At 44.3% G+C, this 25,538-nt stretch overlaps 1 protein-coding gene across 3 annotated transcripts in view; it reads right to left on the minus strand.

Moving 5' to 3' along the window:
• The window catches only part of LRP4 (LDL receptor related protein 4), an 83,460-nt gene that overhangs the window by 18,238 nt on the left and 39,684 nt on the right, over positions 1–25,538 (minus strand). For 2 of the 3 annotated variants that reach the window (XM_074543078.1, XM_074543081.1), the window contains exons 2-16: positions 24,255–24,401; positions 13,449–13,565; positions 11,754–11,867; positions 11,192–11,308; positions 8,675–8,803; positions 8,210–8,329; positions 7,955–8,080; positions 5,563–5,688; positions 4,979–5,113; positions 4,689–4,814; positions 3,432–3,662; positions 3,014–3,170; positions 2,451–2,668; positions 1,358–1,534; positions 675–800 (exon numbers count right to left, since the gene is read on the minus strand). In XM_074543078.1, coding sequence (XP_074399179.1) covers positions 675–800; positions 1,358–1,534; positions 2,451–2,668; positions 3,014–3,170; positions 3,432–3,662; positions 4,689–4,814; positions 4,979–5,113; positions 5,563–5,688; positions 7,955–8,080; positions 8,210–8,329; positions 8,675–8,803; positions 11,192–11,308; positions 11,754–11,867; positions 13,449–13,565; positions 24,255–24,401 — 2,166 coding nt within the window. The remainder of the gene's footprint in view (positions 1–674; positions 801–1,357; positions 1,535–2,450; positions 2,669–3,013; positions 3,171–3,431; positions 3,663–4,688; positions 4,815–4,978; positions 5,114–5,562; positions 5,689–7,954; positions 8,081–8,209; positions 8,330–8,674; positions 8,804–11,191; positions 11,309–11,753; positions 11,868–13,448; positions 13,566–24,254; positions 24,402–25,538) is intronic. The other variant, XM_074543079.1, reaches the window with a different exon arrangement.

The raw sequence follows: 25,538 nt of genomic DNA on the forward strand, positions 1-25,538 counted from the left end.
TAAGTTCAACAATAAAGTGATAGACAGACAATTCCCTGCTACATCCACAACCTTAACTACCTACATCATCTCTCACTGGCAGGCCTTTGGTCTCTTTTTTACTGGAAGCAAAATACCACTGGGAGAGGATAGGCAAGGGGGAGTCAGAGTGGTTGTGAGCTCTCTCCTGGGGTGTAACCTATGCTGAGGGAACAAGGGAAACCATATTCTTCAAAGGATGGCACAAACATCCCTCCAAATAAAATAGCTATTTTAAAATAGCTCTTGAGAATCTGGGAGATAGTTGGTCAAATTCTTTCACATAGCTGTAAACTAAGAGAAATGTGGCAATGATGAGGACCGAATGTTTTGTTTATCACTGACACAGCCATTATGAGAATTTCAGAAAAACAATCAGCTGTGCCAGGTACCATGGTGCCAAAGGCAGCCCTGAAATAAGGACAAAGGGTGGAATTTGTCTGCATCCCCACCCATGAAGCCTAGTGAGGGCAGTGAGAATACAGAACAGGGGAATGCATCAAAAAGGAGAAGCATCCTCTGGCAGGACCCTTAATACTTCTATCTCAGTCTATCCAGCTGCATTTCCTTGGAAGCAAGTACTGCTGATGCTTAGTCCCACTGCCAGCCCTCTGCCACCCACTGAAGATCTGAGCATGTGGTCCCACCTCACTTACTCTGGGCACAGGCATGGCTGCTGGTCTTGCGGAAGCCCGTGGGGCAGGCGCAGGTGTAACCCTTGCTGCTCGGCAGGCAGAGGTGCGTGCAGCCTCCGTTGTTGTCCCCACAACGGTTTCTCCCTGCTCAAGTAGCCAAAGACAAGAGCAACCACACATAAAGCAAAGAGTAAAGAAATGAGGAAAAACACCAGTTGAGGTGTCAAGACCACATGAATATAACTTCCCAACCCAGAAGTTAACTGAAAATAAGGAAACATACAAACTAAAGCACTAACTCAATTTTTAGGGCTCAATTTTAAAACAAATATTTAACTCAATGCACTTTGAGAGCAGATAATGGCAACTGAAGAGGAGTAAGGGAGGTGTCAGTCATTACAATGTCCAGTAATGATTTTCCCCTGTCCCAAAACTTCTCTTGTGTAAACAAGCCCCAAGTATTTCCTACTGAAAGGCCTCCATCCCCGGTGTCAGCAGGGGGAGCTGCGGTAACACCCAACTCCGAGGGACCAGCCAAGGGACCTCAACGCGCAGGCCGTGGAGCAAGTTCTGCCACAGCCCCGGGCACAGGCGGGGGTTCATCCACATGCTGGGTTCAGGATGTCATCTCCCAGCTTTACAGGGACTGGGTCACTCCGGGTCTCCTACTGGCTCAAATGAGTTTCTACGCGCTCTGCAGTTACCTGCTGGCTGACGCTGAGGATGCAGCGTGTGGATGTCCATAGGGAAGTGGAGTTTGTTGCGGATGATCTCCTGGTTCTTGCCTGTGAATTTGTTGGCACTGTTGATGCTCTTGGTGTGCCAGTCTGTCCAGTACAGACTGTCCTCAAACACAGTGATAGCAAATGGGTGTGGGAGCCCTGCAACACACATCCAATACAGGAATATGATCACGTCTAACATGACTCAGGCTAGCATGGAGACAAGGGAATGCTCTTTTCACTGCCCCTTAGGCTTCACCACACTCAACCTGCTCAAGTACACTTTATACTAATTTAACAGACAATTCCTCTCTGCTGTCCTATAATCATAGATAGAACATTAGGGGGCTGGAATAGGCTTTAAAGATCATCTAGTCCTAATCTCCCCACCATAGGCAGGGAGGGACACCTCCCACTTGACTAGATTGCTCAAGGCTTTATCCAACCAGGCTTTGAATAATGCCAGGGCTGGGGCATTTGCAACCTCCCTGGGCAACCTGTTCCACCACTTCACCATCTTCACAAGTAAAAAATGTCTTCCTAATACATAACCTGAATTTCCCCTCTTTTAATTTGTATCCAGTACTCCCTGTCCAAACACTACAGTTCCTGATGAAGAGTCCCCTTCCTGCTTCCTGGTAGGTTCCCTTCAGATACTGGAAGGTTGCAATGAGGTCTCCATTCAACCTTCTCCTCTCGAGGCTGAACAGTCCCAACTTTCTTTCCAGCCTTTGTAGAGGAGTGCACCAATCCTCTTATTAACTTTGTGGCCCTCCTCTAGACTTCCTCCAACAGTTCCATGTTTTCCTTGTGTCTGGAGCCCCAGAGATGGATGCAGTATTCCAGCTGGAGTCTCACAAGAGCAGACTCACCTCTCCCTCAACCTGCTTTTGATGCAGCCACTGATGACTGGATGGCAAACTCCATCCCTCAATGGTGACAGAATTCATTCCACAGTGAAAGAAGCGGAATCAAGCACAGATGCAGGAGCCAGTGTCTCAAGCTCAGATCAGCACTGCACTACTCTGTGGTCTTTATTGCAGAAAGCACTCCCTGGAGAAAGCCTGTTACTTACCTTGGCTAATAACAGCCTTCCTATTGCGTCCATCAAGGTCTGCCCTCTCGATGACATGATGTTTGGCATCCACCCAGTACATTCGATGTCCTGCATAGTCAATGGTCAGTCCATTGGGCCAGAAGAGGTGCGTATCCGCAATGATGCGCCGATTAGAGCCATCCATGTTGGAATACTCAATGCGGGGAGTGTTGCCCCAGTCAGTCCAGTAGATAGTACTGAGGAGACGGAGAGACAGCTAGAAAACTTGTGGCCCACATACTGCACCCAGCATCACTCCCTATCAGGGCAAAGCAACATCAGTCCTGTGACCTTGAGCATGAGACTGGGCCACAGCCATGGGAGAAGTGAAAAGTGACACCCAGCCTGCTAAAAGCTGAAGGGCCCAGAGCAGGATTAAGGCTCTGAAGAGTCCCAACACTGACACATTCCCCAAAGTGTCAGTGCCAACTCAAGTCTTGAGTCAACCTTTGTGACCAAGAATGAAGTTTTATGTTCAACAAAAAGCATGTACATGGAGAGCTCACTGGGGGTTCCCCTCGGTTTCCCATACTTTCACTCACCCCTCCATAGGATGTAGGGCAATTGCTCGGGGCTTCTCCAGGTTCTGCCACAAAAGCACTTTCCTGTGAGTGCCATCCAGGTTTGCTACCTCAATTCGAGACGTCCCAGAGTCCGTCCAGTATAATTTGTCATGGATCCAATCAATAGCAAGTCCACCTATGTACGAAGACAGAATTAAGCACAGAATGAAACCATGGATCTGCACAGAAAAATAGTTCCCTTTCTCTGTCCACCTCAGAAGAGGCCCAGTTTCTTCTCCTGCCAGCCAAGATTAACTCCAGGGGGGGAGACTCACCTAACACCCGTTCCATCAAACCCACATTCTTCCTCAGGGAGATGCACTTTGTTCTCAATGCTGGGCCCCCACTTCCCTCCACTCACCCACCCTATACCATTGCCTTTTTTGCAGTGACGCACCTGGGCTCTCCAGCCCTGTGGAAACCACCTCTTCCACGTTGCTACCATTCAGATTGGCCCTCATGATGCGATCAAGGGTGACATCAGACCAGAACACCAGCTCCTTGCTGTGGTGGAAATCAAGGGCAATGGCATTTTCCAGGTTGTTCAGGAGCAGCGTATACTCAGAACGATGAGGCAACACTTGGCGGATATCAATTCGATTGGCAAAGAGCAGCACGGGCTCTGGCCCTAAGAATATACAGGAAGACAGCATTGGAGTATTTCACAGCATTTGACTGGGTCCTGCCTACCATTCCCTCTGCACCAAGTCCCAGAACAGAATTTTGCAGTACTGGCAGCAGCAATCAACCCTCAAATGCAAAACACTTCAGAGAGTGTTTTTACATCCTCTATACACAGTCCTAACTCAAAGGTGAGCAGTTTTAAACCTTCTGGCAAACATTAACTCAGCAAGAAGCAATCATTCCAGGTCCTACCAAAGCCTGCCTCCCCTCAGCCTCTGAAACCACATCACTGGACAGCTGCTTGGCAGCTGGACTAGAGATTCTTTTTCCTATATGCATTTCCTAGCCATGCAAACACATGTGCTCTACTACACCTGCTACTACAGACAGGACACAGTTGAAATCTGCCTCAGCCAGATATAAACTCAGCAGGTATTTCCAATGCAAAAATATCAACATCCTTTATGGGTATCACTAAGGGAATTCTTAATGAAATCTAAAAGTCTGTAAGTGAAATTTCTAATCCCTCAGCTCTTACATTGGAGGAGGAATAAAGTTAAAGAAGTGTATAGATATCTTTAAAAAACCCAGCAGATCTCCATAGAGCATCCACTCACAGCATTCAAGATTGGTGCCCATCATCAAGGGTCAAACCACGAGAAGTTGTGATACAACCTCACTTATTGGAAAGGCTAAGACACTTCCTGAACAGAGACAGAAAGCTTGTTTTGTCCAAGACTCTAAGTCACAAGGAATGACAAAGGACTAGGAAGAAAAGGCAAGGGCTGTCTCCCTGGCAGGGAAAGGAAACAGTGTAGTACCTCTCTCCATGGTCAGTCAAAACCACACAAAATTTTCACAAATATTTATCAACAGCGTGGGCATATCTAACACAAGTACAGGTACTTCCTTTCCTTCACATGTTTGTTTGTGAACAGCACAATGCTGCCAGTGAAGCACTAAAGGCATCATTATGAGAACTGGACCAACAGACACCCCAGTTGTGTTGTTAGGTTGAACTCCCCTTTACCTAGAGCTTTGCAGCTACGTTTGTCAGGGCGCAGCTCGTAGCCCTGCTCACACCAGCACTGGAAGCCTCCTTCACTGTTGGTACAGCCTTGGCTGCAGTAGCCTTCCTCAGCACATTCATTCACATCTGCATGTTACAGAGAAAGTTACCATTAGATAGATCATCCATAAACCCAAAAATCTCACTGACAGATTGCATCTGCTTTCATACTCTGATTTTCACCCTATCATAGCCACTAATTTCAAACATACCAAAGCAGCAGGGAGGAGGCTACTGCTCCAAAAACCCACCTTGACATGATCGGCCATCTTCCAGGAGCCTGTAACCCGTGTGGCAAGTGCACTGCACCATCCCTCGCACCATCTGGCATTTCTGAGCACAGCCACCATTGTTGACATTGCAATTCTCCTCCCCTGTTCTTGGACCTGCAGAAGAAACATGTGAAGATAACTGAGCAGAAACCACAAGGCAGCTGCTCTTGCCTTCAGCTGTTAGGCAGCAGTCACCCTTCAAAGCAGTCTGAACAAGAGGGGGAGGACACAAGCTGTGCTGGAAGCTTCCTCTTTGCAGCCAGAGCTCTCCTCTGCAGGCCACAACTGAACAGGACAGCAGAGCTCAGATTAACATGTTTTTAGGATTCAGTGTCTCTGCAGACAAATGGTGATATCTGAGATCATAATCTTTTCCCCATCATTCCTTGTGTGCAGTCTTTAATTGGCAAAACCAACAAGGTTTTTTTCCTCAATCTTTAACTCGCTTCCATTATCACAGCTGAGACTTTCTTTCCTACACACATCCTTCAGTAACACCAGATAGACTCCCACACATTAACGGGCCTCCGTTTGTGTCTAAGACTGAACTTGGGAGGACTTACGGCAGTTTTGATGTGGGCTCTCATCACTGCCATCTCCACAATCATTTGCTCCATTGCACAGCTTCCTCTGGCCAATGCAACGCCCATTCCCACACAGGAACTGGTCTGGGGCACACTGAGGGGTGCCTGCAATAGAAGGGAAAAGTAGCACATCACAGCTTACTGATGGAACAATAGTCATGGTGAAGAAAAGAATACCGAACATTTTCCAAGATTTGTTACAAACTTTTCATATGAGCACAAATACATTACTTCCTCTTCCTTTGAATTCAGTTCATCTAGCAGTCCTTACTGCTCTGCATATATTTATGCTGATTTGGAGGTCTGCAAACTCTCTGCCAGTCTGAGTCTACTGTTGCTTTACTGTGAAGTTCATCTGACTAGATTCTCTTAGAATGACTGGAAGGTCCTGGCTTAGCTCTTTTTGGTTTCAGAATCCACAAACCTACTCAGCATGTGCAAAGGAGGAGTCAGTTCCTCACTTTAATAATCTGATCTGTCACACCAGCACAGCTATGGATCTTAAGCCTGCCTAGGAAGGAACATCTTGTCTAACTCTAGCTGTACTTTGATGGACTTGGAATGAGATTTACATGCATCCCTGAAATCTGAGCTCAGGCAACAGGATTTCACATGACCTACACGCTTCAACTTCTGCTGTTGGCAAGGAGACTGAACAGAATTCTTGTAAGCAAAGTAATACTGTTTGTAGGGACTTTGCCAATCTGATTGTTTCTTCAGCAATAATTGCACTGTCCTGTTGCCTCTTACTTCTTGTACTTCTTGAGCTAACTTGATTAGCGGTCCCTAAATCATCACCCTCTGATAATCTTACAAAGATAATAGGACAATACATTTACCAGCAGAGAAACAATCAGATTGGCAGACTGCCTGTAAACAGTGTGGAAAAGGGTAGTTGGGAGATTAACAAGTACAGTTGAGAACTACAGACACACCAGGTGCAAACACAAAACCAGACAACATGCAGATTCAATTTTCAGAGCACAGGAATACTGTACATGAAGGATTCTGAAACTTGGACTTCATTTGTCATATCGAACATAAAGACCCTCACACCAGCTGATTTCCTAGTATTTTAGGAATCTTCTCTATGGCCAATAAAAATATATCTCTGCTCTAAAGCCAAGAGGATTTTAACTCCTGTTCAGACATTGGGACACCACACTGTCACTTAGATGAGTGAGTACATTTCCTGGAAAAACCAGTTTAATTTTCACCATAGACCTTTCACTGTCACCATAGACCTGACATAGAACTGCACAACTAACCTCACAGTAACTGTACCTTGTGTTTGGTTTGATATGGAGACAGTGAATTTCAATGGCTCTGGAAGTTTGGCTTGGCTTCTTTCAGTACCTCTAAGTACTTTTGTTATCAGGATGAGGAAACAGGGTTACCAGCTTGTCTTTAAGTACAATTGCTTTTTCCAGGATCACCACACTGATGCTCACAACAACTGACCAATTGAGAGCAGCTGCTCTCAAACTGACTACAAAGTGTGCCTCTCCAGATCCTCTGAGCTCAGCTGTCCTCATAGAACAGCCACTCTCCACTCCTCAACAGCCCCAAAACAACAGGTACAGTTTCACAAATCCATTCTGTCACCCCTAAAACCACTGTTCAGAATACACAGATGCAGAAGGATCAGTACACATAGCTGGGCTCCACTCACTAGGATGAATTCATGGACCAGCACACTCTAGTCCTCAACAAAACCTACAGACATCCTGAAGACTTTAAGGAATAGAGAAGATTCTAGACATTCCTTGAATCCTACCATAACACTAGGGTGTGTTAAAACCCTCCTGCTCCCCATAACCACTATCACACAAAGGAATAGCAATATGTGAAGTGAATACTAGAAAGAGTAACTCCTGAGTAAATGTCTAAGGGGGAAGATGACACCCTTAATCCTCTAAAATAAAGGTCTTGTTATTCTCTTCCACTAAATGTCCTTCTTGATTCCACTGCCTGCTAGAATTGTTCAGCAGCTTCACAATGCTACAGGAAAGCTATCCAGAACTACCTAGAAGGTGTAAGTTAGTATAGCCCATGTGACAAAGGTAGTAACTTGGTACATAATTGATGTTCCCAAGTCTGAATGGAATTGTCCCAGAGCTCTGTGGTAATTCACAGTGTAAGGACAAGACAGGAGGATACTTGACCAGAAAACACCTTCACCTAAGTTAGTGTAAGCACGCAGACCTGCACAAGTTGGCAAGCATGCAAGACAGCCTACAGGTCCCATTCTCTGGGAAGGACAGAAACTCTAGGCTGAAGTCCCTGAAGCAATACAAAAGAGACTTTACTACCTACTACCATCAGGATGGAAACTTAATTAGCTATTAAGCAGCAAGGTAGCAGGTCAAACCTGTGTTCTCACAGTTCTCCTCATCACTGTTGTCAGAGCAGTCGTCTTCCCCATCACAACGCCAGGACAGACGGACACAGCGTCCTGACTTGCAGCGGAACTGGTCAGCTGTGCACATAGATGTAGCTGAGGGCCCAAAAGAGGAACATCAGATGAGCAAGAAGGATCAGAAGAGACCAAATTTCAAAGCTAATGTCCCAAACACTCTTCTGCATCCACAGAAACAGAATGTTTCCACCAGTTCCCAGCACTTACTGCAGTTCCTCTCATCTGACTGGTCATCGCAGTCAAAGTCACCATCACACCTCCAGCCAGCATTAATGCACAAGCCACTGTTGCACATGAACTCTCCAGAGCGACAAGGCTGGTGAGATGCTGCACAGATATCAAAACACAAATAGAGCAAACTCAGACCAATGTAACAATCCCCAAAGCTCCTCAGTTTCACCCTTACCCCCCATTATTAAGGAACTTGGTCCTGCATAGATTTCTTCTGAAAACCGCAGCAATTCTTGTAAGCAGAAGTGCACTGACTACACAGTTCTCATCACTGTTCTTCCTTTCCAGAGCTAAACAAAGCCCCTAATAATGAAGAAGCCAGCTTATCTGTGAACAATTAGATTGCCATCTACACTGTAACCCCTTCTCCAGCCAACCCAAAATGCATTTAGGTTTGCAACTCTGATTCTTGGACAAGGACAACACCCTGTGATAACTTACAGCAGTCAGATTCATCAGACCAGTCCCCACAGTCATCATCACCATCACAGTGGTAGATGTCCAAGATGCAGCGTCCATATGCACACTGGAACTCCTCCAAGCTGCAGGTGGCAGCTGGAACATCTGATGCTAACAAGGGAATCAAAGAAAAGAAATGTGAGGTGACAAGGCACGGTCTAGTTTAGAGGCAACCTTCTCAGCCCCATAATGGACTGGCAAGTATTCATTGCTGCTTATCTCTGCATGATTTGTGTTACAGAGAGGAATGCTCGTTTTGCTTCACTGAAAAGCAGGTTAAACTTATATGTAAAGACTCATGCAGATGATCCAGTAAATACAATTTTTTAAAAAAAGTCACATAGGATATTAGGCTATAAACACTGAACTTTTCAAAAGCCATTAAATTCTAGAGAAGTAAAAAGATATGAAGGAAGAATTTATGGGAAAGTCTCAAAAAGGATCCAAGAGTGTCACCTTCCATCTTATGCTCGAAGCACTATGTCTTAATGCCATAAAAGTTTAATTGTTTAATAAATCTGAAAAGGTAGATAGAAAAACAAAAATAAAGAAACTTTAGGGATAACTCCATATTAAGGACTGTGGCATGTCAGAATGTAAGGTTAAACTAAGGAATGATTCCTTTAAAATTTTAACAAAAATAAGCACTTGAAGACCAAAGGAAGCAAGCAAGCAGCAGGGTGTCCAGGCCAGCACCTGACCTTTGAGGATTTCCCCCTCCCTCTCCTCTCAAGCTCTGGCCAAAACAACCATTCCTATTCAGAGAGGAGCTCTGCCATAGAGATGACCCTGGGCAAAGCCAAACAAACTAATGGTCAAGGATTTACCTACTGCTCTCTGTTCAACAGTACACTAAGTGGGAAGGCATGAAAAATATTTTGAGTCCCACACAACAGAATCTGACACCTCTTCTCATACTATTTGGAGAACGCACTGTATGTTTCAGATATACAAGTCTCCCAACTGAGGAGTTCTGAATATAAATTTATTAAACAAAAAGGAGAAGAAAGATTGAAAAGAAAGAGTAGTCTAGGAAGTGAACATCTGCCTGTTCAACCTGAAGAAATGGGCACAGCCTGAAGGCATGAGCTAGGAGCTTTAATTCAGTGAGCATCAGCAGCTGGATATGAAAATGTGTGTTAATGTGGCCCTCACCAAAAGAGCCTGAGTCTTTCAGTTTCCTTGAGAAAATTAAATCAGTGACTTAAATTATCATGCTGTGTGATTCAATTATAACACACACATCCCCAAAAGAAACAAAAAGGAAAAAAACCCAGACAAAATGAAGTGTGTAATCCCACCTTGTCCCAGACGAATGACAAACATGATTGTAGATAAGAAAAAGATGACAACCACATGGATGAAGATAAAAGAACAGGAGGCAGCCAAACTGAACTTCTTAGCAAGTTACTTAAAATGTCTTATAGAGACAACTGCCAGCTAGGACTGAAATAGCGTTTCAGCTCAGAGAAACAGGGACACCACTTCTGGGTGCCCCTCCACTCCCACAGGAGGCAACATTGGAACATCTCTCTTCCCTTCCTGAGGGTCTATTCATGGCCTTCAGTGAAGTGACAGGCAAGGGAACAAGAAAGGCAGAGAGCGAAAGGAGAAGGAGAGAGGCTGGCTTCCTCTTAGAGTCCTTTCCTGGCTTAGAAATGTTTGCAGCCCCTGGCTTTCTGCCAAGTCTCATTATCTGGAAAGATAAAAGACAACTCCCCCATGCATCCACTCCCCCTGCCCTTCAGGAGCTGGCGGCCCTCATCCCCCTCCCAGAGCCTTTTGAAGTTTCCTGCTATCTAGAACAAATTCTGCAAAATGCCTTTGAGAGCAGGGAGGGGGAAGGGACACTGCAAGTTCCAGAGACATGGACAGTGCTCACACTGAGGAGAGAGGCCGTGTGGGTTAGAAAGGGACACAAACTCCTGTCCCACTTGCTACAAGCCTGTGAAGGTGAAGAAGGAAACAACTGTTGTAGGTTCTAATGCCCCAACACCACACCCCTCCTTCAGCATGGGTCACTTGTTGGGCAACATCCTGCAAAAAGCATTTACATGACTGGGCAGGCAGGAGGTGTCTTCAGTGCGCAGTACCTGAGGGTGGTTTCAATAAGCAGAATACACCTCCACTTCCAAAATTTCAGTCTGGAATCAGACAAGAGGAAAAAGAAGGGCATAATATTCTTTCCTTCCAGTTACCCTGCAACTCCTCCAGTTTTATAGAGAGCTATATTCAGTAAAGTACAAACCTCCTGCTCTGACCCAATGTCACAGCTATGGGAAGAAATAAGTAGCAAGACAGATGAAGTATGCTTGTGAGGTAACACAAGAGAGACGCCATTCTTTCGTGCCCTCTGGGGTAGGCAGCAGAAGGTAGCATAGCTGCCAGTACAGGCAGAACTAACTTGCTTTTGATCTCTGCTGCAGAAAACATGCCAAAACCCAAGGCAAGAGCAGGTCCAAAGGGCTATTTCCTGTGATTACAAAGAAAAGCACTCACGGCAATTCTCTTCATCTGAGCCATCCTTGCAGTCTGTGTCCCCATCACAGAACCAGTGCTCAGCTATGCAGCTGCCGTCACTGCAACGGAACTCCTTCTCTGAGCACTTTCTCATATCTGCAGAGACAGCAATGCAAACAAAGCCTTGGCTTTTCTCAGAGCACCCAGGAAAACACCACAACATCCTCCTGAAGCTCCTAAGGCACCCACAAACAAGACTGCTCATTAAACCATACATATCCATGTCAGGCAGGGCCCGAGCAAAACCGGCATTGTTCGCTGAACTGACACAGAGTGCTGGATTCAACAGGAATCCAAGGGGAATTCACAATCCCATGTCAAGGAATGAAAGGTCTCAAGTAAATTTTTTTTGCCTGGCAGGTAAGCCACATAGCCCAAGATCCTAAGCAGCCAACCCTTGGAATGTTATAATCCCACAAGTTCAGCCCAGAAAAGCCAGCTGAGAGCCTTAGCCGTGTTCTGGGAATCCTAGAAGTGCACAGGCCGGACTCTGCACAACTCCTCTTGAAGTATTGTGAAGGCAGTATTTACATTAACTCACCACACTGCTCATCACTGTTGTCCCCACAGTCATTGTCACCATCACAGTGCCACAGGCTGCGAATGCAGTATCCATTCTGACACGAGAACTCATCTTCCTCACACTCCCTTGGAGCTGCAAGGACACAACAGTGGTAAGGTGAAGGCAAGGCAAGAAGATTTAGCTTGCAGAACACCAAATGTGTGACAAGTTACAAGCCAAGCAACATCATCCTCCAAGGACACAGTGATGCTGGAGAGCTGATTCTCCTAACAAATACCAGGGGAGCCACTGGGAGATTTCTTGAGTGTCTCTTTTCCACTCTGCTCACACACCAACAGTACAGCAGGCTCGAAAACTTGAGGTTTAGGTTGAAGGAATTAGCTGGAACGGAGATGAAGCCACCCATCCCATGCTGGTATGTATTCTAGCACTGTCCCAAGCCAGAATCAAGATAACCCTGCACAGAAAAAAGGTAATCCAAACCTCTTTTTAAATGAGTTAATAGTCTCTACCATTGTCTAACAGATAAATGCTAGCAGTATTGTATATCCACCTTCTTTTCACAATAATGTCAAAGCTGTCTTCAAAGCAAAGGACATGCTCACTGAAGAGGAAGAGAGAAAATTTTAACTTCCTCTTGCGAACACCTCAGTATTTGGAGACTCATTCCACTCTCCTTGCCAGTCTCCTAAGGAAGCTTGGCTGCAGACAAGTAAGGAAATGAAAAGGACTGCAAATTCAGCACCTGAGGACTCCAGTACAACAGAAACCCTCCTATGGTTACTGCTAGCCTGAATAACCTCCCAGGAATCTCTCGTGCACAGAACCTTCTTTCTCCTTTCATTGGTCTCCAAACCTTTTGATCACACCTTTGTCCACTGTTATCTTAGATATGAGGGCATTTCAAACGTTTATGAAAAACAGAAAACCAAAGAGACCCAGAATTACATATCTTTTCCTTCATTAATATATTTGAATGGACTGGAAAGCTGAGTTTAGTCCTGCATTCCAGAGCATCACACAGGATGTCAAGACCTGAACTTTGCTTCCCAGTTCTTTGCCCAAAAAGGCAGGCAAAGATCAGAGACACTGATCAGAAGGTGAACTAACTTCCATGCATGCAGTGGACATAGAATACTTTACAGTCAAGAGCTTTATTTCTATATTTCTTCAGATGGGCTTCCTCCAAGAGGGTCACTCTGGAGCACCATGCACACAACTCTGAGTAGGCAGTATCCTTACAGCACCTTCCCTCTCCTCAAGGAGCCCTGTTTGAAGGGACAGGATGCTGCTGACAGGCCAGCACTGCAGAAAAGTCAGACAGTGGAACCTGAGGCCACAGGAAGTCAGCCAGACAGGCAGTTCAGTGGGATTTGGCAGGGGTTAGGTGTTTCCACTGACAGGGGAGGGCACGAAGAGCCCAGCTCAGGGAAGTGCTTCATGGGACATTAACTAGCAGGGCTGCAGGGCATAAACGGTTCTACAGCTGGATGGAGAAGCATCCCCACCCCCAAGACAGGCAGCTGAACAGCAAGCCAGGTGCCAAGACAGCAGGGTTTACAGGTACACACCTCTGTCATGGGCAGAATATAGCTTACTACAAGCCAGTAGTCCAATTTAGTGGATAGACTCTTGTAATAAAAAGAGTCAACTTTCCCCAGTCACAGCAGGCAGGCACTGCACCCACCCTCTTCCCTCAGACAGGTGACTTACGGCAGTCCTGCTCATCAGAGTCATCCTCACAGTCATTGTCTCCATCGCAGACCCACGACCGGCGGATACATTTTCCATTGTCACAGTGGAAGTCCAAGGGGGAGCACGTGGGCAGCACTGAAAGAGCAAAGAAACACCTCATGGAGCTGCAGCCAGCTTCCTTCCTGAAAACAAAGTTCCTTCCCTCCTGAGGGAGCAGAGCTAAATCTCTTAGAAACAAAAGACAAAATTTCAAGTTATCAGGAAGAGCTGTTCCTTAGAGGGGGGTCAGGGTAGGTCTGTAGCTTGGCAGTCTCTCTTCCCCAGAGAAACACTGACCTTTCCACAATAAAGTAGCTGTTGCAATTCCCCCATTGAGTTCCTTTTTCCTCTTTCATCCTTGAGCCTGCTGTCCTCCCATAACTGCACTTGTTTTATAACAAGCAAAGTTAAACCATCAACATCTTTCCTGCATGCTTCCCAGGGCAGTCCATCCTGTTTCTATTACACAGCAAGTTCCTTAGAGTGAGAACTATCAGAAGCAATGTTTTGACTTTATGAAGTCACATGCTACAGTGTGTGTTTCAGCATGGGGACTCTGTCAAGGTTTCTTGCCTAAAAAATCTGCAAGGAGAAGCTGAGAAGCAAGAATCCACTGCTGGGGATAATTTTCGGTACCTCAGGCGTGGACAACAGTCCTGAGCTTGCTCAAGGTTTCCATCCAGAAAGGATGAAAGAAGGGGACAGACATGGGATGAAGCCTGCCTACACAGGAGTTTGATTGCAATGGAGTGGGACCACAAATCCACAGCATCTGAAGAGGCCTGGAGCCACAAAGCTGGAATTCAAGGGGGAACATGATTCCTGTTCTTTTCCCCACAGATGAGAGGAACACTCAACTCTGAGAGGTTCATGCTTTTAAGTGCTGCCAGCTGTGGTAGGCAAAGGGCTGCACAAGACTGCTCCTGACAGGTGTGCTCTCCAAAGAGCAGCATTTGCTCAGTGATGTGACGGGGCGAGGGCGAGAAAGGCCCTGAAACCCTGCCTGAAACCCTTTCATCCCAGCCCAGCCTGCCGACAGCAACTCCCATCTGTCACCAGGCGGGCCAGCCCTCTTCTGCTATGCTGCGACTCCCTTTCCTGCCAACACTGGCCTGGAGGTGGGAGTGAGAGGGGAGGGAGGTGGGTAAAAGAGGAAGGTGAAGACAGCAGCCACACACAAAAGGAGGATGATTTAATAAGGAGAACAAATAGTCACATTTTCAGTTTTTCCAGCTTTCTCAACCCTCTGTTTCCCCTTGGCCCAGGACTGCCACCAGCATCCTGTTAAAGAAGCATGGATTATCCATACTGAATCATTCACTGCTCTCCATAGCAAGCCCTCCAACACTTTTCACCAAGGGCCTGTCCTAAAAGCCCCCCTCTCTAAGAATATATTAGGGCAGATAAATTCAGACTTTCTCTAACATTCATTTTTCTAACCACAAATTCAGATAATCTTCTCAGTTGTTCCTGTAGTGTGGCAGGCATTTCTGTATCTGAGGACATCACTACAGATGTAATTGCCCTCAACATACAAAGAATTTGGCATTGGCCCTTGGGAAAAGGTCCTTCCCATCATGTCTAGGCTACCCCATGCAGATATCTATCCATCTCATATCCAGCTACTTCTAGGCCCCAGAGGGGTATGAAGAATAAGAAATACTCAGAAAGGGGAAGCACAGAAATCTGTATTTTCCCTCTACACGTTTGACAGCATCCTGATCTTCCAATAACTGGCCCCCTTCCTTATATTTCAGTTTCTGTGGTTTGCTGCAGCAAAATGAAGGAGGAGTTTTGTCTTCTTCCTCAGGGCAGGCAGAAGTAGAAAACTCTCCACTTTGCAAACTCTGCTTCCAAATAAAACCAGGACATTTTTGGACTCAGACAATCAGTCCCACACATCAGACCTCTCTCCCCCAAGAACAACTTCCAAACACTGCACGCTGAGAAAAACCTTCCCTGGCTTCAGCTGCAATTTCAGGACTAAGACCATCCTCCCAGCATATGCTTTAGCATGACTAATCACCAAAGGACTGCACAGGAGCCACCTGGAAGGGAATTTGCATGCTCACTCTCCAGGGGAGAATTCTTCAGGCTCCCAGAGGGTTAAGCCATTAGCGCTGGTTCAGAGCAGATACCATTATCCCACTGAACTGCTGCATCCCTTCATGAGCTAAAGACATAAAATGAAATTCCACCCCTACAGGGAACAGTTCAACCAATTTCATACTCCCCCTAGATATAAAAATCAAGCTTCAAGCACACGGGAAGAGAGCAAAACACAAACTGCCATATACAAAGAAGGACCAAATTCCCTGACCCAGCAGAGATCAAGTGTGCGCTAGCCCAGAAAACACTGCAGTGGGGGCAGGGTGGAATTAAATCTCCTTCTACAGGAGCTCTCCTTTAAAGGAGGAAGAAAAACCACAAACCCACTTGAGACCAAGAAACCCAACCTAATGAATGAGGGCTGATGTCTCATAGAGCAGAGGAACTGCCAATGGGATCAGGGCAGGGATCCACATAAACCTGTAATCTGAATCTAATAACGGTCAGAAACAGATGCTTCAAAAGAAAATGCAAGAAATTCTGGGAGCAGTTTCACATGGGGGCAATCTTCCTAATCCCCCTCTTCCTAGCTCTGCCCTCTCAATCCCTTCTTCCCACTAAAAAGCACACTGTTTACACAAAACCATTCCAGTTTCCTTCCATTTGTTCTAAGGACATCAGGCTCCATTTCCACTGCACAGCCCTTTGCTCTAGGGACAAAGCTCTTCTCTTGGCCATTTATCACTTCATATTTTGATGAGTCTTATTTCTATAGAGTTAAAGCCAAGGCCATATCACTAGCACACAGTGAATGTTTAATACTGTTGTAAATACATCCAAAGTGTTTGGAAATTTGAAGTTAAGAGGAAATTCAAAAGCTAGGAGGTCACACTTAGGACATTCAAACAACCACCACTATGTCTTGTTCTGACATAATGGAGCAGCTATACAGTCTGCTAAGTGTATTATTTTCACTCACATAGCTAACTTTAAAAGCCATAGTCACGAAGTAGGTACATGAAATACAAATGAAGCAGCAAGAACTCTTTTCACTGACAGAGGTGCAACAAGAACTCTTCATCTTGCTGGAGGACAAACTGAATTCTTCTAATCAAGAAGATTAGAAACTGAATCCCGATATTCTTATCCTATCTTGATATTGATGTATGACCCTGGGACATTTCTGCCTCTTTTTCCCCCTTCTTCAACCTGCAAAATGAAGGATATTTATTACTTTTTCAAACAGCTACAAGTCCTTCATAAGCATCACTTCTCCTGATAAGAGACCAATCATAGATTGTAGTAAAATTTCACCAGTGCTCACAGCAGGATTAGGCTATGCCAACAGTAAACACAGTTAAGCCTCAACCCCCCTTCTCTGCTCAATTCCAGCTTGATCTCTCCATATCCATGCAAAGAAACAATATTTTCCTAAGAGATGAGCAAAGGCAAGTCCCAGGATGGAGCTGAAAGCAGGTAAATACCCAGACAGACAGGTACTAACTTGCCTCTCCAGGCAGAGCCAGAGGCAGGATGGAGAGCAAACCCAAGGAAGGGGAGCCAGTGGGAAGAACTAGGCTGGGCAGCAACAGCTAAAGAGAGCACATCTGTCAACTGACAGTGAGCAATACAAAAAGGCCTTTGAACTTCCAACCATTTCCCTGAGCTCATCCCTCTGCATGGTCACACTGGACATCATCCAATGTTTCAGCAAAGCTAGGTCTATCGTAAGCCTGCTATTCCTCCCCCCCTCCCAACTCCTATTACACAGGACACTCTTTTATTGCCAAGCAGAAGGAGAAGGGGGAGGGCGGGGGAAAAGGGAAGTTTATAAGGTGAAACACAGACTGTGTCACGTCCCACTGTCCTTTGAACACTTTATCCCTGGTGCCTGTGGTGAGCAGGTTGCTTTGCACCCAAGGACAGCAAGCAACTGGTGTTCAGAGCTCTGGAACACAGAGAGGCTTGAACAATACTGGCTGCTTAATCAGACAAACTCTCATTCATGTGAAGAATAAGAAGTCAATTTTAAACATAAATACAACCAAAACAAAATCATGCTACCTACATTAGACAAGTGCAGCCTCACACCCAGCTATGTTCATATTCGTGCAAATGTAAAAACACACACAATCCCACAAACAGATCTGTTGCTGAGATCTGCAGCACAGCAGGCAAAAAATCCAGGAACAAAAATAAAGGAGGTTATTCCACTCTCAGGAAGAAAAAGGAGACATTGCATTTTACTAACAAACATTTTAGAAAATCTAGTTCCAGAATAACAAAATGTTATTGCACTGCTGAACTGTATTTAAGGATGTTGTGGGTCAAAAGAAAAAAAAAAAAAGAAAAAAAAAAAAAAAAAAAAAAAAAAGTAAAGACTATCAGCATCCAATCTTTCACAGCCCTTTGATCACAAGCACTCTGCCTGAGGGGGCATTGCATTAATTCTGGTGCCTTTTAAAGGAAACATACATACTCCAGGCCCAATAATATGACAAAGTTGCAGATATGGAACTGGTGTATTTTCAAGAGAATACTGAACTCTTGACAAGAGTTTCTAGATTTTAAAACTTGAGGTTTAGAAGTGAAGCTTCACCTGAGCCTTTGCATCTGAGCTCCTGATTAAGTGAATGACAGAAAGGAATATTACTCTTTCAAAGTTTCTGTTAATTTTAATAAAAGACCTGTGAGATTTTTTTATCCTAATGTCATGTTAAATTTTTTTTTTTTTTTTTGGGGTTGATGAGCAGGTTATAGTGACAGTCCTGCCTGCCAAGGAAGAGACCGCTACTGGGCTTGAATGAGCTGTAGCTCAACAGCAACTCTGTCAATTTCTCCATGAGATGGGAACAGACCACTTTCAGTAAGCTTTAAGGTAAAAGAAGTAAATTTTTCTTCAGTCCCTTCAAATGAAGAGGTTTTGTACAACAGTGCAGGGAGGTAAGCAAACAAGTCTGCCTCCCAAAAAGTAACACATTTACAAGTCAATTATGTATGATACAGATCCAAAATTCAAAGCAAGAAAGCACTTCTGGGAGGATGGTTATGGGGAGATTTGGTGTGTCTTATGAGAAACAGAACTATTTATCAGTCCTCAGGCCAAGTTTACTCAGTTGTCCTTTCCCCCCTGCCACAGGAAGTAAGACTCATTCACACCATGAGCACTTCAAAGGGCGTGCAGGAGGGCAGAATGAGAACCATTCCTCCTCTTGCATGCGGCTTTCGTTAGGGACGGGCCAAAGCAGTCTCTGCTGGCGCAAGGCAGGGAGGCAGCTGAACTGCCCTGTGCGTGTGCAGCGAGGCCTTCCAAGGCAGACACTGTCAGCAAGCCAGAGAGCTGACAGCAGCCAAAGTCTATGGAGCTGCCATGACAGCTGGCAGGTTGCTTATTGCTATTATTACTACAGCACTCTGGCTTGTAAACATGATCCAGAGCAGGAAGCAAACATGCCACGGAATAATTGGCTTCCATCACAGCATGGCTTCAAATCTGCAAGGAGAACAATTTCTGAGACAGGTAAGCAGTGGCAGGGCTCTCCCAAAACTAATGGAAAATACCTATGAAGAGGCAGATGTTCTAAGGACACTGATACAAATGTAAAGTGTCTGGGGTGTGCAGAAACAGTGACAGTTGAGGAAAAATTTAGTAGAATCAGCTCAAGAAGTGGTGATGTGTTTTATAGCGTGCTACACAATATTAAAAATCCAAACAAAGTAAAATATACTATATTTTAAGAATTTACCTCATAACTGAAAATATCTCTCAAAAGGAGGGTTTCCCATGTCTGCTCCTGTTTTTCACAGTTGTAACTCCACTCACTACTGAGTATCTTGCTTTCTTTTTTTTTTTATACCACACACTGCATTTCAAGCTGTTATTCTTTAACCAAAACTACAGATTACCAATTCAAGGCTAAAAAATTGCATTAATACAGAATTTAGCAAACTCCAATCAACTACTCAAGGATATATGCAGTACTGTATAGACACAGATGCAAGACTGAATCTTGACTTGCTAAAGTAATTTTCGCCTTAACCCCCAGCCAGTTTCAGTCTCTTGCTTTATTAGGAGCCCAGTAGTCCAATACCTTCCCATTTTCCTCTCCTCTTCCCAAGGAAGCAGAAAGAAGTCATTCTTCTCACTGTATTGGATTAGTGTATACATAAGAGCATACGATACCCTGAAGAAAAGTACACTTGAAAAAGGTATGGTTGCAGATTTATTTCTCTGGAAAGTTTGGACATTCACAGGAGAAAAAAAGAAAATCCAGTAACTCTAAAACTAGCTTGCAGCAGATCAGTGGAAAGGTGGGATTCCTTGCAAACACATCTGTTCACTCTTTCAACCAGAGACATCTACTTGATATTATAATTCCAGCCTGTAAAACTCAGAGCTGCACATCCATACAGTTTCTGGAAAAGAATCTAAATAGCTTTAGCACCTCAGAAGACTCCATATAAAGTGGTTGTAGATTGCAGTTCCTAAGTCAGAAAAAACAACTGGGCCCACTCCAGAACAAAGACTAGCCCCAGTTTTTTGAGGAATTTTTAAAGTAGGCCTTTAGAATATCTGAGGCTTGCTGGTTGACTTCAGAACAACCCCAATCTTTAGCTCAGCATTTGTAGTAAAAAAAATTTAATCATTTCAGTCAATAAATAAAATGATACATCAAGTTCAAAACAGAGAAGCTCAAAATTTCATGCCAGCCAGGAAAGTTTATGCATGTCACAGACAAATGGCCAGGGGAGGAAAGAAAAATTAGTGAACCAACTGTTCTCATGTACTGTGTGCATCACTGCTGATTTGTGAGAAGCTTAAATCAATTTAAAGTTCAAGTTGCTGTTACAAGGGGCTCAAGCCCCACCCCTGCTCTTGCACTCCTGCTGCCCTGTTTATGCTTGGCACAGTCAGCAAGCAGAGAAAATGGAAGTTTAACCCCACAAATGAGTAGGCCTTCAAAAGGCTCCTGTAAGCCAAGCAGAAGAGAGGGATTTAGCAAGCAACCTGTTCTGGCAAAAAAGTTTGGTGCTATGATAACTAAGCCAGACACAAAACAGCACAAGCCTACTCTGTAGAGCTGATCTAGTTCTTACAAGCTAAGAATAGTATCATACTTGGATTCATAACGAGCAGCCACTCAGAGCAAGATATAACAGGCTTAAAGGAGTAAGTGTTCCTCAGGCTCCTCCACTGCAACCCTGAATGTGTGTGCTGAAGTCATGCACTTAAGAAATAGGGCAAAGGATGCTACAGAAATGTTAACTTTTATTTCTGCTTTCTTCTTTCCTCTAAATTGCACTTCAAGTGCTGCTGGCTGTCAGCTGAAAAAGTTCTCTTTGTATCTATTCTATCAGGATGCAATATTTAACAAGACAGTTTCTATTCTAGTCCTTCCCCCTTGAATTACTTTACTACTCTGTATAAATGGAGCAAGTTATATTCTGATTAAGATCACAGAATCATCAAGGTTGGAAAAGACCTTCAAGACCATCTAGTCCAACAGTCAACCTACACCACCCCCAAGCCATACTCTCAAGTGCCACATCCAGACACCTCTTAGACACTTCTGGAGACCATGACTCCACCACCTCCCTGGGCAACTTATTCCAATGCCTGACCACTCTTTCAGTGAAAAGTCATTTTCTAATGTCCAATCCTGCCTGGTGCAACTTAGGGCCATTTGCTCTCATCCTTTCACTTGAAACACGGTAGAAGACAGACTGACCCCCATCTCATTACAGCCTCCTCTCAGGTAGTTGTAGAGGGCAATGAGGTCTCTCTAGCCTCCTTTTCTCCAGGCTAAACCCCAGTTCCCGCAGCTGCTTCTCCCAATACATGTTTTCTAGACCTTTCACCAGCCCAATTGTGCTTCTCTGGACACACATCAGCACCTCTGTGTCCTTGTAGAGAGGGCCCAAAACCAGACACAGCACTTCAGGTGTGGCCTCACCAGTGACAAGTAGAGGGGGACAATCACTGCCCTGGTCCTGCTGGACACACTCTTGCTGATACAAGCCAAGATGCCATTGTCTTCTTGGCAACCTGGACACACACACGCACTGGATCATGTTCCGCTGTTGTTGACCAGCACCCCTAGATCCTTTTCTGCTGCACAGCTTTCCAGCCTGCAGTGCTGCCTGGGTTTGCTGTGATCCATGGGCAGGATCTGACACTTCACCTCGGTGAACTTCACACAACTGGTCTCAGCCCATCGACCCAGCCTTTTCCTCATCCACTAAATGGGTCATGTTGTCATAGAAGATCAGGTTGGTTAAGCAGGACCTGCCTTTTGTAAAACCATGTTGTCTGGGCCTGATCCCTGGTTGTTCTGCACATGTATGATGGCACTAGGATGATCTGCTCCATGACCATCCCTGGTACTGAGGTTAGGCTGACAGGCCTCTAGTTCCCTAGACAATCCTTCTAACTCTTCTTGGAGGTGGGTGCTTCATTTGCCCATCTCCATTCAACTGGAACTACTCCAGTTAACCAGGACTGCTGCTAAATGGCAAAGTGGTTTGGAAAGTTCTTTCACCCTCATTACTTTTAGGTGCATCCCTTCTGGGCTCATAGACTTATGGGTGTCTAATCAGCATAGCACGTCACTATTTCCTTCTGGATTATTATGGGGGCTTCACTCAGCTCTCTGTCACTACATTCCAGCTCAAGGAACTGGGTATCCTGAGGACAACTGCTTTTGGCATTAAAGACTAAGGCAAAGAAGGCACTAAGTAACACAGTGTTTTCCTTATTTCCCTGACACAATGCTACCCTCTACACTCAGCTAAGGGGAAGACTCTGCTCAGCCCTCCTTTTGCTGCCAACATATTTATAGAAATTTTTCTGTTGTCTTAACTGCAGCAGCCAACCTTCTTAGAAATTGTAAATTTAAAAAGGCAGAAGTCAAACCCAGTTCCCACATTCTCTGCATCACTTTATATTCTGTTTCTTATATGTCTATCTCTATTTTATATTCTTCCCAACCTCCAGTGCCTGAGAATATCAGCAGATTGCTCACTCTTCAGTACTGTTTCCTACTTTGCACAGCTTCTACTCAAATAGATACAGGCCGGATCCCCTTAATATATTGTGTCTCCTTAATACAGTATATCTTACTGTGCAAGACCAAGAGGGTTCCTCTCTCTGAGGCCACAGAATGAGACACCTGATGCATCAGAAGACACCAAGAGAAGAGTGGAAGAAAGCAGCATGAAAAAAATGTTCTTCCTCAAAACACAAAATCTGCGTCTACTTGTAATACAAAGACTTCCCAAACAAGAGGTGGCATATTCATCTTTAACAGCCCTTAGTGGATTTTACATCCATAAACTTGTCATATTGCTGTTTGAGAATGTTTGAAGTTTCAAAATCAATGTTTTGTGGCAAAGAGATTCACAGTTTAAGCCTATGTTGTATGAAGCAATTCTTGTTAGCACCTCCTGCTTGTTCCTATGGAAGATCTTATCTTTCCCACCCCCAAGTGCTACCATGCCTGCTTAGCTTGAAATTTTTGGTGCTGGAAGTTGCTGAACTACCAGGAAAATTATATCAAGAAGTATCTCTTGTCTAAATCGTTACTGAGCCCACAAAAACAAAGTTAAAACAATCCCATCACCATCCCCCAATCTCCTCATCTACCTGCAAAAGAAAACCCACAAGAAAAGGAATTTTCTTCTGTGCTTAGTAAAAAGCCGGTAAAACCAGCATAGCTATTGGATATGCCTCACCTCCCCAAGACTCAAGGTCTTCCATGTTGCTCAATGTTCACCAAATTTTAAGAAGCAAGAATCCAGAAGGAAGAAAATTTTCATGAAGCTGGGTTGACATCTCCCACATTTAGGGAAGAAGAGATTCTTTAAGGCAAAACTTACAAGATTAGGAAAGCTCCTTTCCATACAGTAATCAACAGCAGAAACCAGGAAAGGTTAGAGAGAAGATTCAGCAGAGGAAGTTAATTTCTCTCTAATGTCTACTGACAGGAGCCTTAAATTTTCTGCTCTAGGGCAACATTTAGGAAAGGAGTTTCATGAGACCAGGCCTTTTTTTCTACTCTTCAATTCTAGCATGCTCTGTGGAACCCAAAGAGATGTGGTAAAAAAGAAACTAACTTGTGTCTCCATGGAAAGAGGCTTTCTCTATTCATCTCTATCTCTATAGCTACATCCACTCAAAATGACATTTCACATCAGTTCTCACCTAGCTGGGCCCAGCTACACAGATGCCAACACTATGCAGATACACAGTACCTGCAAGGTAACATCTCTCAGCAGATCCCAAGACCAGAGAATGTTATTTCAGCGCTTGCCTTTCCCTCCCTTCACAGGGCAGCAAGGACAGAAACTAGAACGTTACTTAAGAGGGCAGACACTCTCAATACGCCTCTTCACACTATTTATTTTCCATTAATATTTACAGCAAAATCATATAATTTAATGCAGAGATAGTGTTTTTGCAAGAGTAGAAAAATGAGAGGTACTCTTCTCTGTCCCTCCTCTCCCTCTAACATATTCATGTCCAAGCACCACCTAAAACCAGCTGCAAAAAAAGCCAGAGTTGGGCTTCCACTGTGTTTTATATCATTGGACAATGGCTTTGTTCAACTTCGAGTCAGTCAAAAGTACAAATCATCTACAATCAAAAACATTTGTCACACAAATGGCAGGATGTGCCTGTAAAACACTGAGAAAAAGATACTCATTTTCCCAAACACAAGTCAAGGATGGTATTCTTACTGCAGCCATCTTCATCACTGTGGTCCCCACAGTCATTGTCTCCATCGCATTGCCACTGAGCAGGGATGCAGGTGCATTCACCAAAAGCACTGACAGCACAGGTAAAATGATTACGCCCACAGGAGCACTCAGTGCTACTTGTAACACCTGTAAAGAAAAAGAAAAATGTTTTGAAGAGATCCATCTATTTTAGAGTAAACATTAAATACAAAATGACATCTATTTTCCTCTGTGTACACGCAGAAAGTGTATACACACTACTGTGTAAAAACACATCCTTGACTGCAAAGGAAAATTTTCACCCTCCTCACATGCTGAAATTGGAGATCAATTACTATGAACAGTTTCTTGGAAAGGGGCGCTTTGAAGGCAACAGCAAAGTGCAATCTGCCAAAAAGAGACTTGGGAACCAGCTGAAAAATAACTCAGCACTAATCACAAACATTCAAGGAATGCCAGGTATCAGAACACCCCTTTTATTTCACAAAGTCAGTCCTCTCCTAGACCACAGCGCTGCTGCTGTTCTTCACTTAGTTCTGACATCACAATACAAGGAAAAACTCTCAGAAGTAGAATCCTTGCTATTTGAAGGGTCTTCTCCAAACCCTAAGCTTTTTAGATGCAAACCTTTTGCATGTCACTATTTTAGGCATTTCAGACTCCAGTAAGAGTGGAAAAAATATCTTTTATTATTTACCTGTAAACATTAAACTGTTACACTAGGCTGTACATAACTGACATTTTTAAGAGCAAGAGGATTTTCAGCTTTACAAACTGACCAAAAGAAAATACAGTCCAAATGATAACGTACAACCTGGTAATAATATTTTTTTCCAGCCTTAAAGTTAGCCTAAAGACCTCCCAGCCCTCCTTTCCCACCTTCAGAACAGTACTCTAACACAACTCTTGACTCTGACCCCTGTGCAAATGCAACTATTTAAGATATTAACGCACACTTCCTCTTAAGAAAAGCTCTGCCTTGAGAAAGAACAGGCTGTAACACCTCCCACCCCCAAAAGGAAAAGGTGATGCCTGAACTTCTGTCTGACATTATCTAGACAATCTATATAATCAATAACACTGTTAAACAAATGATTATCAATCATCAACTCCCTCAAGCTAGTCTGGTTGGATTTTTTTGCATAGTTCCTTCTTTCTGCAATTCAAACATACCTAAAGCTCTTAGATTAAACAACAGATTATAAGGAAAGAATTACAGAGAAATACCTGCCCCAAGTGGTAATTAATTACATACACATTAAACTATTTTCAGCCTTTTTGATT

The sequence above is a fragment of the Zonotrichia albicollis genome, chromosome 6, assembly GCF_047830755.1.
Source record: "Zonotrichia albicollis isolate bZonAlb1 chromosome 6, bZonAlb1.hap1, whole genome shotgun sequence".
Classification (NCBI taxonomy): domain Eukaryota; kingdom Metazoa; phylum Chordata; class Aves; order Passeriformes; family Passerellidae; genus Zonotrichia; species Zonotrichia albicollis.